The 20,201-nt window shown below is 38.0% G+C and overlaps 1 protein-coding gene across 4 annotated transcripts in view; it reads left to right on the top strand.

Annotated features, from left to right (window-relative positions):
- HDAC9 (histone deacetylase 9) overlaps positions 1–20,201 on the top strand; it is a 1,051,976-nt gene that overhangs the window by 640,767 nt on the left and 391,008 nt on the right. For all 4 annotated transcript variants that reach the window (XM_044946512.2, XM_044946509.2, XM_044946510.2 and 1 more), the window contains 3 exons: positions 2,547–2,669; positions 5,440–5,650; positions 6,319–6,536. In XM_044946512.2, coding sequence (XP_044802447.2) covers positions 2,547–2,669; positions 5,440–5,650; positions 6,319–6,536 — 552 coding nt within the window. The remainder of the gene's footprint in view (positions 1–2,546; positions 2,670–5,439; positions 5,651–6,318; positions 6,537–20,201) is intronic.

The following is a 20,201-nucleotide window of genomic DNA, read 5'->3' on the forward strand; positions in this document are numbered from 1 at the left end:
ATACCATTTAATCTCTGTGGGAAGAGCCAACTCTACCTAGTGAACTTAGGGACTTCGGACTTTACTTATTCCTCAGGAATTGTCTCCATGACTTGGAAATCCTTACGTCTACCAAGTCATCAGGGCTTCTGCTTTCTTCTCACATGAGGCTCACTGGCTCCCAGTTGGACACTTTTATTCTTTACCGTAAGCCCCACGACTAACTGTGCCTCCTCTTTTTCTCTGAAGTTTCCTCCTTCTCCATACATTTTTGTGGTTCCCTTGTCCTGCAATAATGGCTCCAGAGCAGTGCATAGCTTCTGGAGCAGTACCTGACAACAAATCATCCAGCCTTGATCGCTGTAAAAGTTTTATTGCTGATCCCACTGGGAACCAGAATTAGGGCAATCACTCACTTTGTTCATCCATAACGAGAATATAAGGTGTGCTGGAGAGTGCATGTGAGGACTATGGTTGATGCCCTAGAACTCCCTGGCATAGGCCTTGAAACATGGTAGGTGCTGTCCTAGGAAACAGCATGAAACCACAGGGGTCTGAAATCTCACAGTATGAACGTTCCCTAGTCCCTTCACTTTAGCCAAAAGCTCCTGTGAGCAGCCAATGTGCTACTGCAGTTATTACACGTGAGAAGAAACTTTTTTCTCACTTCAGTATAGATTTGCTTCCTATGATGTGGGAAGATGTCACACAAATTCTGTCTGGAAAACAAAGATGACCTGTTTTGTGAGGTTGTGGTAACTTTTGGTCATTCCCATAGTGCATGTCAAGTCTCTGCTGTGGGACACAGGTAGAACATTGAATGAGTATTGTACATGATTTAAAGTAATTGTTTTCCTGCATTTATTTCTCTTCCATGAATACAGATAAGCAGATGAAATACCCTTTTATTATAAATGACTGGTTGCTGCCAATAAGCTGGTTAAAGTATTTTTGCTTCCTCATATACTTTTTAATTTGCATTCAGGTATATATTCTATACTTTAAATTTATGGTAAAAGCATATAGTATAAGCAAAATCAGTCTTATGAATCTTGGCTTTTTAAATTAGAGCAAATATACAACCATTGTTGGTATCTCCCTAAATAAAATTGCAATATCATACATTGTAATGATAAAATCTTTTCCAACAATCTTCATGGGTTTTCACCAACTTTAATTTTGTAAAGGCTTGCATATAAACTCAATGTAATGTTAAAAGTTTCATTGCATTTCTTGCTTTTCATGAACAAATATCTGACTTGTTCTTTTAAGAAAAAACAAACTCTGAGTTAGTTTGGAATTCCAAGTTGCAATGAGAAGAGTCCACCTTTAGCCTTCTGCTCTTATTATGTTAAGACTACGACTCATCTCCAAACAAACGTATGATTGAGGTGATGTTTTGGAATAACATCCTGTGTTTTGGTGGTGCATCACTCTTCAGTGACATTCTGAGGTTGCATTGTATTAGCACATGATATTTTCCCCAGTTAATTGATATCCCAGGTTTGTCCAGGGGAAAATCTACAGCTCCCCCAAACATACTTGACAAGTTATTATATTTACTTTAGTCAAAGCCCGTGTGTGCAATATCCCTCTTGGAGGTGGTCTCTTATTGGAGTCCCATATGCTTTTTGTTTGGGAAGAAAGCAGTCACTGTGTCATACTGTTACATGGAGTATTCTTTTTCAAGGATGTTGTTCCCTTGGGGACCATATCAGGCCAGAGTTCCTTAGTCGAATAAGACCTTTGTAACTCTTATTGTATAAGAGTTCTGGGAGGGAAGCAAGAGTTAAACAGAAAATGTAATTCAAGCAACCATATTAGGCCACATGTGGGAAAACATGACTCTTGGTATTGGATTTAAAAAAAAAAAAGGTTATTTGTTGTAAAAAAGGACCATGATGCCAAAATGTTCAAGGTATTCCAGTGTAAATGAAGACTAGTGAGGCCCAGGGAACTCATAACATTTTCACATTTACTTTAGTTTCTGAATATGAATGACTTAAAAAACAGCACACAGAGTTGTCTATGCACAAATTTTAAACAATGATATGATTAGTTAGTATAGAAGTCCTATAAGGCAATATTTAATCTAAGATTTTCTTCTGTGTGTTTTCCCATCAGTAAAATGATATTTAATCCATATGAAAATAATGATTATAATGGCATTACATACATATTCATCACTCAGTAACACAAAAATCTATTTATACTCATAAAGATTACTCAATTTAATTGTTGTGTATTACCAATTGATGACAAACACACTGATTATATTCCATAAAAGTAGAAATTTAAAAATTAATTTTTTCAAAATGAAATAGAAGGTCTTCTTCAGATATTACAATTATATCTGGTAAAGAAAATTTTAATTTAATTATTGCATTTAACTTTTTTGGACACAGAAGTCATAAAATACTTGTGAATTCTTCATTAAAATACTTTAATGTTTTGACAGATTATAATATAAAACCTATTTTCTGAAATGTGAACATTACAGTAAACTTTGTGATATAATATTGTGGGACTCCCCTTTCACTTTTTTTTTTTTTTTTTTTTTTGAATAGAAAATGGTTTCACAGCAACGCATTCTAATTCACGAAGATTCCATGAACCTGCTCAGTCTTTATACCTCTCCGTCTTTGCCCAACATCACCCTGGGTCTTCCAGCAGTGTCAACCCAACTCAATGTAAGTCATTTCCCTGCATTGGCCTAACCCAGCCCGAGGACTGTTTTCCTAGGGGACCTCTCATTCTTTACTTGTATATTTAGACTTCAGGGAAACTCGGTAGTCTACTTCTCCTTCACTATTTACCGAGTTGTTGAAAGAAACTCAGTTTGACCTCACATTAAAGATTCATATTGATTCCCATAATAATATATAAAAATAATAACTAATATTTGTATAATGCTTTGTAGTTTTTAAAAAAGAAAGCAGTCTTCAGGTATATTGTTTTGCTAGCTCCACACAACCATCCCCTGAAACAGATTACAGACCACGTTTTAACAGAAGAAGCAGCCGAGACTTGGAGTGCATAAAAGTCCAGGATCACAAGCCCAGCAAGTAGCAGACCTGGACCTCAACTCAGGCCAGTGCTGTGAGGGCAGTGTCTGAAGCACAGCGGCATGTTTAAAGGGTTTATTTTGTGAATGACTTTATTTTGAGAATTTAGGTCCCTGACTCTGTGGTACTGAAGAATATATATCTGGGAAACCTCTGTGAGAACAATATTAAACTCTTCCTTGGAAATTCAGAGTGAATCAATTACTTTAAAAGTCTCAACAACTGAAGTAGGATTTTTTGGAGGTAATTGTCCAGCTAGCAGAAGATAGCAATAATTATATTTCACACATATTCTCTAAAATAATATAAATGTTAGTCATAGTAAAAAAATTTTAAACTTGAATAATTTATCTGTGAGAGGTTACTAAATTAGGCAGAGGTCATATGATACATTCAGTTTAAAGAGAAATCTGTTCCAACCCTTGGCACCAATTTTACCAATTTTTAAATGGCTTCAAGAGTCTGGCAAGTCTTCCACTGAGTCCATCTTGTCAAATTAATATCTTTTACAATATGCCCACATGGGAAATTATAAAGAGTTGACCGTTTTGTGACTGTTTGCAGAATATGAACCCTATCCTATGGTATGCTAGTTTATGCACAATCATGCTTATGGCGACATTTTTAAATGATAAATTTTATGATTATGTTCAATACATATTACAAATCTATCTAAGCAATAATTTGTTATATTTGATCTTTGTAATAAAGTAGAATGTTATCTTAGGTGATACAGTAATCTTACACCAGTGAGGAAAAAGCAAAGTTTGGATGTTGTTTTATATCTGGGGATTAAAGAAGACAGACTTAAAAAAAACACTGAATTCAGCTATGCCCTTGAAATCCTACGTGAAGCATTTGTAAACAATTGACTAGTGAAAAGGAAAAAGAAATTGGGGATTAAATAAAACAAATATTTATGGATGATATTTTCAAATCTTCACTTATAAAAATTATTTTCAAAAAAAGTTATATTCTTCTGTTCCTATTTTTTCTGTTTCTTCTGGTGATGAGCAAATACTAACACAAAAACTTACAACATGTAAGTTTTCTACTTTTTTTCGTATGTTCTAAGTCACTCCTACCAGCTAACACAAACGCACTACTTTTAATGTGGTCAGGGAGAATTTTTCCCCAAAGGACCAAGTACTAAAAGCCAGACTATTAAATGTTTCAATGATAATACCATTTGGTACCTTTGGATGAATAAACCAGTGTGGTTTGGATTGAAGTTTCATTTTTCTTTGCTTCCATTTTGGTGTGTATGAGGCTATCATAATTAATTTTTCAAGGTTGGCATTGCTTTGGCAAAGGGATCTCTAATATTCTATTTCCCCACTGAGTAGTGGGAAACTTTAAGGAGAAGAAGCCAGGAGAAGGAATCACTTCTAGATTAAACATTGCATCGACTTGTTGTGTGACTAAGACAAACCATTTACCTCTTCATCCTTCAATTTCCCCATCACTGAAAATTGCTTTGCTTCCCTGGCACACAGCAATTTTGAAAGATGAAACATGAGTTTTGAAAAGAAACATGCCACATAATTTTAAGGTATTAGACCTCTGCTTTTGTAATACCAAAATGACCACCATTCATGAAGTTCTTTGACTAGGAGAATTCATTATTACCATTGATAATATAATTATTATTGCCTTATTACTACGTTATCATATATTTCAAGTTCTTAATAGCAATTTTAGGTGATATCTAATTTCACTTGTAGTTTATTTTATTAAACAAAAGTATCTGAGTGTCATTTTCAATATTTAGAGATTTGAGACTCTGTTATAAATTAATATAAAATACACATTTAAATAAAATTTCTTCATATTTTATATAATCTTTCATTGACTTATCTCAAGAATTTTATTTTAAAAATTAAATATTGGACACCCACAGCTCTGTGAATGTATTAGAGGACATATAAAGAGTGAATTGTTTCTCCTGCTTGAAACTCCCGAATTACAGACCATTTTATTTCCAGCTTTTAATCACTATTGTATAGTCATGAGTTTAGCAATCTGAATAAATTTTACTTTTCTAATATACCTTTTACTTAAGCAATATGTTAAAATATTTTAGAAATAAACTTCCCAGTTATTAAGCCTAAAATAATTTTTAATCTTTTAGGAAAAGTTTTATTTGGGCTTCAGTACAATAATACGCAATACTAAACTGTCTCCAGTGCTCCAGCTTTGTTTTTTTTTCTCCTATGTTCATTCACTTAGTTCAAAAGACATACTGTTGTCCATTTTCCCTACTCAGCCATTGAGTAAGATAAGGCTTTTTGGTGGCAGGGGAAATTATGGAATGAGAAACCAGTCTAATGATTTACAGACCTAATGACGCATATGGATGAAAGCGGATTAACATCTTTATTATTTCTTGACACAGGCTTCAAATTCACTCAAGGAAAAACAGAAGTGTGAGACCCAGACACTCAGGCAAGGTGTTCCTCTGCCTGGGCAATACGGGGGCAGCATCCCAGCGTCTTCAAGCCATCCCCACGTTACTTTGGAGGGAAAGCCCAACAGCAGCCACCAGGCTCTCCTGCAGCATCTATTATTGAAAGAACAAATGCGACAGCAAAAACTTCTTGTGGCTGGTAATTTATAATGGCATCGTTTGTAGGTTATATGAGGGCTTTTGTTTTTATCAGCAAGCCAACATAATGTCTCTTTGCCTCAAGACCTAGTAAAAATTCACATTGTCATGCAGAGGTTTCCCTGATACCTAGTACTGTGGAAAAGACTATTACCTGTATTTATTCCTCTAGATCTCTGGGAAAAAACTCACCTTCTTTAACCTTCAGATATACCAGAGTGGACTGTAGATGAGTCATTGATCAGATGTGTATCTGCCCAATGCGCTGGCATTTTTGCCTCCACCCTACCCAATCTGGGCATCCCTAGTGGCTCAGATGGTTAAGAGCCTGCCTGCCATGCAGGAAACCCAGGTTCGATCCCTGGGTCTGGAAGATCCCCTGGAGAAGGGCATGGCAACCCACTCTAGTATTCTTGTCTGGAGAATCCCATGGACAGAGGAGGCTGGCGGGCTACGTTCCGTGGGGTCACAGAGTTGGACAAGACTGAGTGACTAACACACCCAACCTAGCCTTCTTCTGATATATGGCCAATAGTATACTGCTTTTCATAAAACTTATCCCATAGCTATCTTCTGTAGTTTCTTGTCTTTTCTTAAATTGTGTATGTGTCTCCGTAAGTACCTATATATATATATATATATATTTTTTTTTTTTTTTTTTCTTTCCAGGTGGAGTTCCCTTACATCCTCAGTCTCCCTTGGCAACAAAAGAGAGAATTTCACCCGGCATTAGAGGTACCCACAAATTACCCCGACACAGACCCCTGAATCGAACCCAGTCTGCACCTTTGCCTCAGAGCACCTTGGCTCAGCTGGTCATTCAGCAGCAGCACCAGCAGTTCTTGGAGAAGCAGAAGCAATACCAGCAGCAGATCCACATGAACAAGGTAAGTTCCCAAGCGATGTCAACACACCACAGCCACCAGTGTGGAATCTGGGGTTCTCGTCACTGATATGGGCATACAAGAGAGAATGTTGGTGTCCATCACAATGACCTGGAGACTGCCCTCCTGGCCCTGCTGTCAGGGCTCAAGGACACCATCACAATACCACTGTCTTCTCCATCACTGCATGCATAGGACATTTGTAGCAAAATTGAGGTCCTAGATTGGTAGCAAAATCGAGGTCCTAGATTGGAAAGTCTTTTCTGACTGAGTACATATCTGAATGCAGCAGCACATACAGAAATGCGTGTGCAGAGCCCCGTGTTTTGTTACTGCAGTAAAGGTTTGAGGCAGAGTTGAGGTTTGCACAGGTGTTGGCAGCTGTGGAAAGGTTAGCCAGTTAGGTGTTTCTCTGCAACTTGTATGTAAGCATGTTACATTTGTTTTTTAATACGTCCAAATTTTAGTCCAATCAGTGCTGAAGCAGTTTCTCGGCAGTTTGTGGTAGTCTGTCTGTGTCGGAAATGGACAGCAGAGGCCTGAGTCACAGCACATCCTCTGGAGCTCTCCTACTGAGGCAGCCACAGACAGTCATTCTAATATAATGTGTCACACAGGCCAGGAGAGCATTTTCAATGAATCTGTAAGCAAAACTGGTCTGCACAGTGTTTAGCCACTGCTCTCTGCCATGGTAGCCTTACAAAGGAGAATCCTTTCATTCCTGGAAAATGAAAGGTCCTGAATATCAAAATTCTATCCTTTCTCCTTTGTTTCTATATTACTTACAAATATCTGATAGAGGCATTATATTGAGAAACAATGTCCTGTTTACTGATAATTGGATAGCTAAAAATTGGCTTAGTATGTAAGTGTGCTGTCATATTCCGATATAAGCAAAACAGGGCTTCCCAGGTGGTACTAGTGGTAAAGAACCCACTTGCCATTGCAGGAGACATAAGAGATGGGAGTTTGATCCCTGGGTCAGGAAGATCCCCTGGTGGATAAGATGACAACCCACTCCAGTATTCTTGCCTGGAGAATCCCATGGACAGAGGAGCCTGGTGGGCTACAGTCCCTGGTGTTGCACAAAGTCGGACACAACTGAAGCGACTGAGCATAAATGAAACAAAACCTCATAGGCAAAGGTCTAATCATCTTTCTGATAGTAAGAGAAGGGGATCTTGATCATGTGCTCACCTTATTGCAGGTGGGATTAGAGATGTTTTCTCATCTTTGGCCTCTATCTTAACAAGGCAGATACATGAAGGTAGCATGGACTGAAGAGCACGATACTGAACACAAATTCCCCCAGCCCAACCCTTTGCAGTGTTCACAAATGACATGTATGTGTGTATATTGGGGTGAGGGTGGCTGGGAGTGCCAGCTGCCTCTCCAGTCGTCATTTGCTGCACTGCAGATTGTATTACACTATATTTCAGACTCTTTCTATTAGTATATCATCAGGTTAATGCCTATCTTACTGCTTCAGTATTTCTCTAAATTTATCAAATTATCTTAAATAAAATGAGTCTTGTCAGAGGAGAACTGATTTTTCTCCTTGTATAATGGCATATTACTCCTTGTCCTCAATGTCATTCTGTACATTTACTGTATTATGGTAGAGTTATGTTGATTTGTTTCTTTTGTGGCATATTAGCACAGCTTAAAATTACCAGGTATTCTTGAAACATGATCCAGTATGAAAGGAAAGGCTGGGAATTCTTACTGTTCACCTCACAATATTTTGCTCTAGAATTAGATTCATTTAGAAAAGTAGTAGTTGTTGTTATTTAATTGCTAAGTCATGTCCGATTCTTTTGCAACCTCACAGACTGTAGCCTGCCAGGCTTCTCTGTCTGTGGGAAGAAAAGTAACATCTGATTGTGAATGCACTTTCTGCTACTCGGTTCTATTTCCTAGAACTATATGGAGATGTATTCTCTTACAGGTATATGAGGTAAATTGATCCCTTTGAAATCACCATCTACAGATGATTTCTATGAATACCTTTAAGAATATTTTGGAATGCATTTTTTTATGATCTAGAGTTCCCACTACTTCAAACTCAAGTGGTATGTTAATATTGGACGGAATTATTGTATTTTAGTATCACACTCAAGATTTTGACAGGCAGATGCTAAGCTCAGTCACATGAAAGAAACTAAGATGGAAAGCAGGCATTTGCATTTCAGAAATGAGAAAAGCAAATCTTATCAGAGACCTTCTTCCATGTGGAGCTGATTCTTTGGACTCTGTTAAGAATTCCTTCCAAAATTAGAAACAAACCTATACTACATGTTTGTACAGTGGTTTGATTATTAAATCTTGTCTTAATTAGGCAAAATGAAGCCCAGAAAACTTCAAAGTACAAAGCTGATCTTTATATATTAACCTCTCTCAACTTGGGTGTTTAGATTACTCAAGCAGGTCTCTCCTTGGCTTTTCTCCTTGTATGTATTCCATATGTTTAATCAAGAATCAAGATGGCATATGCACACTGGGTATTCTCCAGATTTTGAAAATATTTCACCTGTCCTCAATTGTCTAAGGGAATAGAGAGGAATTTTCTTAAATAAATATTGAACTCCATCCCATTCTATGGTATTCACAATAATAGAACCACTAATGAGTGAATCGCTACTGTTCACCTTTTCCATGAGGTAATGAAAACATTTATTTCATGTCAGGAGAAGGCAAACTTATATGCCAAAAGAGAACAGGTTTCTGCATAATAATATATTTATGGGTATCATGTAGAATAACCATTAATGGGAAATAACCACAGAAACTTTAGTTTATATCTTTTCTCCCTTCTGTTATCATGGACAAATCTTTAGTGACTTATCAAACAGCCAAATAGTTGGCATCATAAACACATAGTCCTTACTCTCCTGTGATATTTATTACAGCAGGAAATATAGGCACATATGCAGATATAAGTGTATAGATGACGTATTTTATATGTCTTTTCCTTTTATTCCCTCCAATTTGCTTTATGGTTCTTTTTTGAGGAATTTAGGAACTTTGAGGAAAAATGGAGTGAGAAGAAAGAAAAAATAAGCAGATTTATCTCTAAATTTACATCATATTAAATATGATTAGCCTTCCTGGTATGAAAATTTTAATGACTGATTTGAATTGCTAATAATCTTTAGAAGAATTAGAAGCAACAGTATACTTTTTCAGAGCAGTTTGTACAGTGATCAACTTACTAAATTTTAAAGACTTTCTCATATCTTGCTGTTATTTGAATGCATTTATGAAAGCAGTCAGTCATATTTGTTATAACCATACAATGTAAATGTTATTAAGCATACTAAACAATTTGCCTACCTGCTACCTACTACTTAAATGACATTTACATGGGAAATTTGTGTGTCATAAGATGCTAAAGCTCATGTAAGTATGCTTTAAGTGCTACTAGCTTAGCAGAACTATCCCTAGAATGGGTTTGTATAGTATTTGTATTGCTTTATCTACCAGAAAAAAATTGGACAAGCTAAAAAAAAAAATGAGTGGAAAATGTCAGATTGTTTTATCTTTGCTTATAAGTTTGTATATTTTGTTTTCACTGAAAGCATTTTAAGAAGCTTAACCGTAAGAAAATCATGGCTTACAACATTTGTTCTCTTGTTTTTTTTTTAAAAAAACATTTAAAAAATTCAGAAATGCCTCTAAACAATTTTATCGCTAATATATAGTACCTTCATGTTTAAAAAAATGTTAAAGAAAAGGCTTTTAATATGAGGATCAAAGAAGACTGTTACTCTTGCCAGTATCTTTTAATTTTTTTTATTGGAAAAAAGTGGTTTTCTAAAATAAAATTTTCCTTGTAAATACAAAATAGCAAACAAAAATATAGGAGAGTACTGGTAGTTTTCTTCTGAACCCTTTTCAAGTTTAAATATTGCCACAGATTTTCTGGTAAAAACTATGACTGATGAAAACAAAATACCACAGTTGCTTGGACATTTTTATGATTTTTGAAGGAGTACTGTGACCACTGCCTGATTAATAGTAGGGCAAATGTCGAGTCACATCACTCTCTGAATGATACACAGAAATTTTCCAAAGTATATTCAGGCATCTTTATGGTGAGAAAATTTGACATAGATCTCTGTCCCCCTTCCAAATGACAACATTGTTCTTTGAATTATTTCTTAGTTATAGTATTAATAGCACTATTACTGTCTAATTGTTTCTATTTTAACTAAAATTTTATATCTTTTCTAATACCTATGTTTTTCATATTCATCTTGTCAAATCTGTATGAGAAGAAATTTTAAGAAAATTATTTCTTATTTCAGTACTAATTTGAATGACATAATCTATGCAAGGGGCTTCCCTGGTGGCTCAGCTGGTAAAGAATCCGCCTGAAATGCAGGAGACCCCGGTTTGATTCCTGGGTCAGGAATATCCTGGGGAAGATCCTAGGGAAGATCCCCTAGAGAAGGAATAGGCTACCCACTCCAGTATTCACGGACTTCCCTAGTGGCTCAGATGGTAAAGAGTCCTCCTGAAATGTGGGAGACCAGGGTTCTATCCCTGGGTTGGGACGATGCCCTCTAGGAGTGAATGGCAACCCACTCCAGTATTCTTGCCTGGAGAATCCCCACGGACAGAGGAGCCTGGTGGGCTACAGTCCATGGGGTCGCAAAGAGCCTGACATGACTGAGTAACTAAGCATAACACGAATCTATGTAAGTATCCACTTAGCAAATCATTACTGAATTCTTACTTGATTAGTACCAGACACAATTTTAGGCAGTCAGAAAACAGCACTCAGCATCCTCATGGAACTTAACATATGGGCAGCAGGGGACTGAAATATTCCAGTAAATAGCAATACAATATAGTAAGTATTGGGATAGAGGACATGAGGAAGAAAATTGTTTTCTTTGAGGAAACAAGTTTCAGACTTGTTTAGTTTCTCTCAGGATTATTGTGTGCTGTTTATATGTTTTCCTCTCCCTTCTCTCTGTCTCTGTCTCTCTTTCTGTCTCTTTCGCTCTGTCTTTCCCTCGCTCTCTCTTTCTCTCCCTCCCTTACTCCTTCTCTCTTTCTTTCTTTGTAAAATGCTCTGTGATAAATATCTTATGCATTCCTATGACTGGATATCAGCCAACACTTAAAAAAAAAGCCCACACAAATCATGAGATGATATCTTATACATGTCAAGGTTCACTCTAGATATAAGTATTTATTATATATTTGTTACTATGATACTTAGGCATTTTGACATGAGTGCTATTTTATCATAATAAAAATATATCTAAGACAAGAGCAGTAAAGGGGAGGCTGAGCAGATGTCCTGCGTTGCCCTTATTAAAACAGGTAGATTTTATGTCTGACAAGCAAGGCATGAATATAATTAAGCTCAAATGCTGGTACAGAGCTAATGGGGAGCGTTCATCAGGTTTGGAAGAGAATTTGACCCTTTATTTGAGTAGTATCTATTGTATTCCTTTTCTTGACATAATTTTCTAGCATAGATGTTACATTTCCTCCTTAACTCCTCATGATTCATACGCATTTCTTGTCCCCAGTAATCCATCCAGAACAGCCTAGAGGAGAATATTCTTTCATGCCTGTAGTCACATAGAAACATAGCATGGTTTTGTGTGTGTGCATATATTTCTTCTTATAAAGTGTCCCTAAAAACATGTCTAAATTTTGAGCGAAGTGTATATTTTCCCAAGGAGATTAATTTGAACAACAATTACATAGACATTTACAATCCCAAAAGTTTACATATTTTGAAGTCACACTTCATAGTAATTCATTTTATTTTATTTTATTTTCATATTAGTTTATTTTAATAAGGTGAATTCTATCCATGCCTTACTTGTAAGATGAAAATTTTGCGAATAATTACATAAGGACCATGTACCAATTTTTGCTTTTTTGCTACACCTGTTTCTCCTAGTGTGTCTTTTCCTCCCAATCTTTTACACAACTTGCATCTCTCCAGGAAGTTTCCCAAAGGATCTTTAGGGATAGGTTCCTTTAAGTAGTGCCAGCTCTCTTCTCTGTATAGGCTCTTCCATGAGCTGGGACACCATGCCAGCATTCTTATGTATATCATCTCCTCAAACTATAATACACTTTTTTTTTTTTTGCTATGAAGAAAGTTAATTTTCTTCTTAGTTCTTTTGTAACTAAGTTGACCAAGATGACCAGATTAGTAGTGGACAGAGCTGGGATGCCAGCATAGGTTGTCTGACAAAAAATCCTGTCCTTAACCTAAACTTGGGCCAGTGATTTTCAGTGTTGCTTTTTATCACCAAGGAGACAAGATTTTCCTAATTTTATTTTTGCCCAAAGTAGGAAACTTACAATGAAAAACATGGCAAACAAACCAACAAAAAAGGAAGGTCATCTTATTTTTTAGGTATTGGTTTGGATTTGCCAGGATGAAGAAATCCCATTTCCTGACCTTGATTCCTAGTTCTCTACGCATTGCCCTCCATCCAGTTACTCCCTTGGAAGTGTCTTTATATGGACCCAGTGGTGGTCCTTCCAGATGTTCTCTTGGGTTTCCAGTGGTGGGGTGTGAACGCAGTAGAGAACCAGCTACAGTAGAGAAATACTACAGCCAGGCATGCTTCATTCCTTTCTCCTGTGTTGTAACATTGCTATGTTTTTTAGATGGGCAGACATTTTCTGACAGGAGTTCTGAGCAAGCCTAAAGCTGAAAAATCAACTGACTTCATCAGGTTCAACTGAAATGCAAATGTTGGCATCTCATCTATGAGTGGTTGGAAAATGTCTTTTTTTAAGTTTTGAAAAATGGATGAGTAGAAACTTGAACTGGGCTTTCATTTAGGAAAGTCAGCATTACTGTTGTCAGGTTTAATTTCTCTCTATCCACATGACAGCTTGTTTTTATGCAGAGTCTTTAATCACCAATTTAGGATTACATTTTGCCCATTAGATGGATAGTATGTCCAAAAACTTTAGCAGGCATTGAAAAGCAGTCTTAATTTTATAACTATAAAAAGCCTCCTAGATTATTTATCTATCTATAGAGGTTTATAAAAGAAACTTTGACTTTACTCTCAAATAGATGCTATTTTGACATGATTAGCCCAATGTAAATAGATCCTGGTAGGTATGTACTGAGCTTCAAAAAAACCCACTTATGCTGCAGTACCAGCTTACATCATCACAGAGAATCCATATAGAAGCTTTTCATATAATTACAAGTCCATGGTTTAAAATATACAGAAAATGGCTTGTTGCTTTATTATTAGATGTGATGAAATCCTGTGTTTGGAAAAGAAACTAAATGACCATTTCAGTGGATTAATGTGTAACATTCATAAATGTTCCCAGTACTGCTTTCATAACTTGAAGACCAAGGGAAGGACCTCGACCTTTCCTTTTCACTCTGCGCTGTTAATCTAGTCAGAGATGCTTTTATTGAAGGAGAAAAACAATAGTTGGACATGACTATGAGGTAAGAAAATAGGGGGAAGAAAACTATCTGGGGAATTGGACCATGTGAGTGCTTTGACTGATGTTGATTCCAGGAGTTTAAAAGGAGAGGGAAACTAAATAATTTGGTTGTTTCCCAACCTTGACAAATAGTTTCATTTGACAGAATGAAATAATTAAGTCTTACTAAGGAATTTTTAATATAACTAAGTGATTTGTGGACGTAAAAACCACGAATGTGTAGCAGTCGCTTTGTTACAGATTTTGGATGCTTGTAAGTTCTTAATTTTAGGGTTTTTTTTTTTTTCCCCTCTGTATCTTTCTTCTCTTTCTCTAAATATTTATGAAAACTAAGGGATTACAGTGACCCTGAAATGTCATACGGCCTGGAGTATTCCCATCCTTCAGGCAGAATTGACTCCAGGGCTATGCTCTCATATCCTAAATATACCACTACTCTCTTGCTATCAGCTTAGTTATATCAACCAGCAATAAAAACTCACTTCTAAAAAATAATTTCCTGGCATGGAATAATTGATGTTCCAAAAAGATTTACTAGCAACCATTACGTTGCATCCTAGAAATTAAAATAAAGGCATGTTTTTCCCCTCGAATGGCTCATAGACTTGCAAGTAGATAATTCTAATCAAAGATAGGTCTACAGAAAACATAGTTCCTATGAATTGCAAAGTCTAGAATGCTGGGTAGCCTTTGCAACAGAAGTTTCTGATGCCCTGCACAATTATTTGTTTGTTTTGCCATTATGGCCAAACTGTACCCTCTTTGTCCTCCAATGCTCTGATCTATACATTTTAGAGGTTTTTAGTGAGAACTACATGAGAAGATGTTCTGAAAGTGCTTTGTAAACATAGTAAGAAATCCTTACATTTAACGCAGTATTTATATTCTTTATAGCACCAAGTAAGATCATGGCATCCGGTCCCATCACTTCTTGGGAAATAGATGGGGAAACAGTGGAAACAGTGTCAGACTTTATTTTTTGGGGCTCCAAAATCACTTCACATGGTGACTGCAGCCATGAAATTAAAAGACACTTGCTCCTTGGAAGAAAATTATGACCAACCTAGATAGCATATTCAAAAGCAGAGACGTTACTTTGCCGACAAAGGTATGTCTAGTCAAGGCTATGGTTTTTCCAGTGGTCATGTATGGATGTGAGAGTTGGACTGTGAAGAAAGCTGAGTGCTGAAGAATTGATGCTTTTGAACTGTGGTGTTAGAGAAGACTCTTGAGAGTCCCTTGGACTGCAAGGGGATCCAACCAGTCCATTCTAAAGGAGATCAGCCCTGGGTGTTCTTTGGAAGGAATGATGCTAAAGCTGAAACTCCAGTACTTTGGCCACCTCATGCGAAGAGTTGACTCATTGGAAAAGACTCTGATGCTGAGAGGGATTGGGAGCAGGAGGAGAAGGGGATGACAGAGGATGAGATGGCTGGATGGCATCACCGACTTGATGGACGTGAGTTTGAGTGAACTCTGGGAGTTGGTGATGGACAGGGAGGCCTGGCGTGCTGTGATTCATGGGGTTGCAAAGAGTCGGACACGCCTGAGCGACTGAACTGAACTGAACTGAACTGATAGCACCAAGTTCTATTTTCCTCATTCTGTTAATGAAAGTAGCTCTCTGGAAGTAGTAGGATATTTCTAAGACACACATTTCTCACTTCCCTCAGTATTGCATCAAGCTACTTTGTTGTAAACCAGACCACTAAATTTTGTTCCAGCTATCTCTTGTATCTTTGTATTCATCATGAAGCTGACCTTGTTTTTCTCTTTGAAACAATATTATGTTAGTTATTGAATTTTTAAAATTTATTTTAATTAGAAGCTAATTACTTTAAAATATAGTGGTGGTTTTTGCCATACATTGACATGAATCAGCTCTGGGTGTACGTGTGTTCCCCATCCTGAACCTCCCTCTCACTTCCCTCCCCATCCGATCCCTCAACGTCATCCCAGTGCACCAGCCCTGAGCATCCTGTCTCATGCATCGAACCTGGACTGGCGATCTATTTCATATATGATAATATACATGTTTCAATGTTATTCTCTCAAATCATCCCACCCTTGCTTTCTCCCAGAGTCCAAAAGTCTGTTCTTTACAATGAGTTATTGAATTTTTTATTGAGGTATAATTCACACACTGTAATTTATTTTCCTTTTGCTGTGTAGTTGAATGATTTTTGACAAATGCACATCATCACATAATCACCACAATCAAGATATAGAACTATTCCCTCAACTTCCAAAATAGCCCTGTGTTCTCCTTTGTAGTCAGTCCATACTCTTACTTCCAACCCTTGGCAAAGTAAAAATTTTGACCATTTAGGGAACATAAAATAAATCAAAAGTATGAAGGATGGTATATTGTTTTTTCTTTGTTATACCTTAAATTTTTTTTTTAATTGGAGGATAATTGCTTTACAATGTTTTATTGGTTTCTGCCATACCTCAACTTGTATCAGCCACAAGGATATGTATGTCCCCTCCCTCTTGAACACCCCTCCCATCTCCCTCCTCACCCCTCTCTCTGGGTTTTCACACAGCACTGGGTTGAGTTCCGTATGTCACGCAGCAAATGTCCAAAATATGCAAGCAGCTCATACAGCTCAACACCAGAAAAACAAAGAACTCAATCAAAAAATGGGCCAAAGACCTAAACAGACATTTATCCAAAGAATTTGTAAAGACATACAAACGGCCAAAAAATACAGGTAAAGGTGCTAAACATCACTCATTGCTGCTGCTGCTGCTGCTAAGTCACTTCAGTCGTGTCCAACTCTGTGTGACCTCATAGACAGCAGCCCACCAGGCTCCCCCATCCCTGGGATTCTCCAGGCAAGAACACTGGAGTGGGTTGCCATTTCCTTCTCCAATGCATGAAAGTGAAAAGTGAAAGTGAAGTCGCTCAGTCGTGTCCGACTCTTTGCGACCCCATGGACTGCAGCCTACCAGGCTCCTCCGTCCATGGGATTTTCCAGGCAAGAGTACTGGAGTGGGGTGCCATCGCCTTCTCCAAAACATCACTCATTAGAGAAATGCAAATCAAAACTACAATGAGGTGTCACCTCACACAGGTCAGAATGGCCGTCATTTAAAAAATCTACAAACAATTAATTCTGGAAAGAATATGGAGAAGGGAATCCTCTTGCACTGTTGGTGGGAATGCAAGTTGGTAGAGCCGCTATGGAGAACAGTATGGAGATTCTGTTAAAAGACTAGGAATAGAACTACCATATGACCCAACCATCCCACTACTGGGCATATACTCTGAGAAAACCATAGTTGAAAGATAGGCATGTGCCTCAATGTTTGCTGCAGCACTTTTTACAACAGCTAGGACATGGAAGCAACCTAGATGCCCATTGACTCATGAATGAATACAGAAATTGTGGTACATATACACAACAGAATATTGCTCAGATTAAACACACACACACATATTTGAGTAGTCCTAACCTCATACGAAGAGTTGACTCATTGGAAAAGACTCTGATGCTGGGAAGGATTGGGGGCAGGAGGAGAAGGGGACGACAGAGGATGAGATGGCTGGATGGCATCACCGACTCGATGCACATGAGTTTGGGTGAACTCCGGAAGTTGTTGATGGACAGGGAGGCCTGGTGTGCTGCGGTTCATGGGGTCGCAAAGAGTCGGACACGACTGAGCGACTGAACTGAACTAAATGAAGTGGATAAACCTAGAGCCTAATATACGGAGTGAAGTAATTTAGAAAGAGAAAGGATGGTGTGTTTTAAGAGCATGTAGACATCAGCCCTAAATGATCTAAACCATAAAATGTTCAAGCAAGAATAGACATAAGGGAATCTTTGCCGAGGTCAGAAGCTCATAGTCTATGGACTGGATCCATTCCGTTGAACTGATGTCTTTGGGCTGCCTAGTGTCTTAAAAAGCACTCAATCTTTAAAGAAAGATTTCAGATACAAATCTAGATTTCTGGCATTGATGAAAAATTGAAAAGTCTGGCTACACTGAGCCCATGGCATTTTTCACATGACATTTATTGTCGGGGTTTCTTCTTGGTTGTCTTTTTTAAAGAGGACTGGTACTGTTTCCCAGTTTACCACAGCAAGGGACTGATGAATAGGGAGAAAGCGAGCTGTTTACCAGTCAAGTGATCAGAAGCTCCCTGGCTCTGAGACCTTGTCTATTCTGAGACACAGTCCAAAAACAGTAATCAAAGGGTGAGCGAAGGAACCTAGCATGCCTCTCCTCACTGTGCCACTATTCATTACCCTTAAATAAAGGAAAAAAAGAAAACTTTCAAAGTGTACTGTCAACTGAAGATCAGGAAGGAGGTTATCAGGGGAAAAATCCTATTATGTAATATGAAAGGGCATAAAATTACCCAGTGATGTAACAGAAGGAAAAATAGTTCATCTGTGTTGTAGTTAAGAAATGCCCCCAATAGTCTGGCTGCGGATTTTATGTTCTCAAAAGTCAGTCTGTGTGTTTCCACTTTTGCCCACCTAAATCCAACTTTAGGTAGCTTCCAGAGCAGTCCTTTACAAATGCAAATCACGCTGTGTCAAGCACTTGCTTAAAAGTCCCCAGTTTTGTTCCTTATAGTTTGTAGGATAAAATCCATATATCTTTGCAGAGGCCCACAAGGCTCTTGCCCCCTCATTGACTTTATTTCCCAACTCCCTTCCCGTACCCGCTGAGCTCCCACCACATTGGCCTCCTGTCTGGTGTGTGGGCAGTCAGTCTCCTTCCATCTCATGAAACGAACTGCTAGTCACAGTTCTGGTGGAATGTTTAACCTCCAGGTATTCTTAATACTCAGCTCAAACCTCACCTCTTCAGAGGGTCCTTCCTTGCTCATGCAGATTAGGCACACTCACTCCTTCCCCTCTGTTCCTGTCACATTAAGTTCCACTCTTCAGTTGTTTATTTTTTATTTCTCCTTTAGACAGTTTAGTTCAGTTCAGTCACTCATTCGTGTCTAACTCTTTGCGACCCCATGAATTGCAGCACACCAGGCCTCCCTGTCCCTCACCAACTCCTGGAGTCCACCCAAACCCATGTCCATTGAGTCGATGCTGCCATCCAACCATCTCACCCTCTGTCGTCCCCTTCTCCTCCTGCCTTCAATCTTTCCCAGCATCAGGGTCTTTTCCAATGAGTCAACTCTTCGCATGAGGTGGCCAAAATATTGGTGTTTCAGCCTCAACATCAGTCCTTCCAATGAACACCCAGGACTGATCTCCTTTAGGATGAACTGGTTGGATTTCCTTGCAGTCCAAGGGACTCTCAACAGTCTTCTCCAACACCACAGTTCAAAAGCATCAATTCTTTGACGCTCAGCTTTCTTTATAGTCCAACTCTCACATCCATACATGACCACTGGAAAAACCATAGCCTTGACTAGACGGACCTTTGTTGGCAAAGTAATGTCTCTGCTTTTTAATATGCTGTCTAGATTGGTCATAACTTTCCTTCCATGGAGTAAGCGTCTTCTAATGTCATTGTTGCAATCGCCATCTGCAGTAATTTTGGAGCCCAGAAAAATAAAGTCAGCCACTGTTTCCACTGTTTCCCCATCTATCTGCCATGAAGTGATGGGACCAGATGTCATGATCCTAGTTTTCTGTATATTGAGCTTTAAGCTTTTTCACTCTCCTCTTTCACTTTCATCAAGAGGCTCTTTAGTTCTTATTCACTCAAACCTGTATGCAGGTCAGGGAGCAACAGTTAGAGCTGGACGTGGAACAACAGACTGGTTCCAAATAGGAAAAGGAGTAAATCAAGGCTGTATATTGTCACCCTGCTTATTTAACTTATATGCAGAGTACATTATGAGAATCGCTGGGCTGGAGGAAGCACAAGCTGAAATCAAGATTGCCAGGAGAAATATCAGTAACCTCAGATATACAGATGACACCACCGTTATGGCAGAAAGTGAAGAACTAAAGAGCCTCCTTGAGACAGGATCTTGCCTAACTGACCACTCTCTTCCCAGGGCCTGGCATATATAGCAAGTGCTCAATAAAGATTTGTTGAAGGAGTAAAAAAATGGGTAACTTTAACTAGCTGGGAGGAGGAAATTTTTTAGTCTCCTTTCCAGAAGTGAACAGTTATGGAATATTAGGATGTTTTAAGAGCCAAATGAAGGGTATTTTAATTGCAGGCATTGTTTTGGACAGTCAATTAAAGTTATAAAAATGAATACACTTTCATTAAGAATTC

This window comes from Bubalus bubalis, chromosome 8 (assembly GCF_019923935.1).
Source record: "Bubalus bubalis isolate 160015118507 breed Murrah chromosome 8, NDDB_SH_1, whole genome shotgun sequence".
NCBI lineage: Eukaryota > Metazoa > Chordata > Mammalia > Artiodactyla > Bovidae > Bubalus > Bubalus bubalis.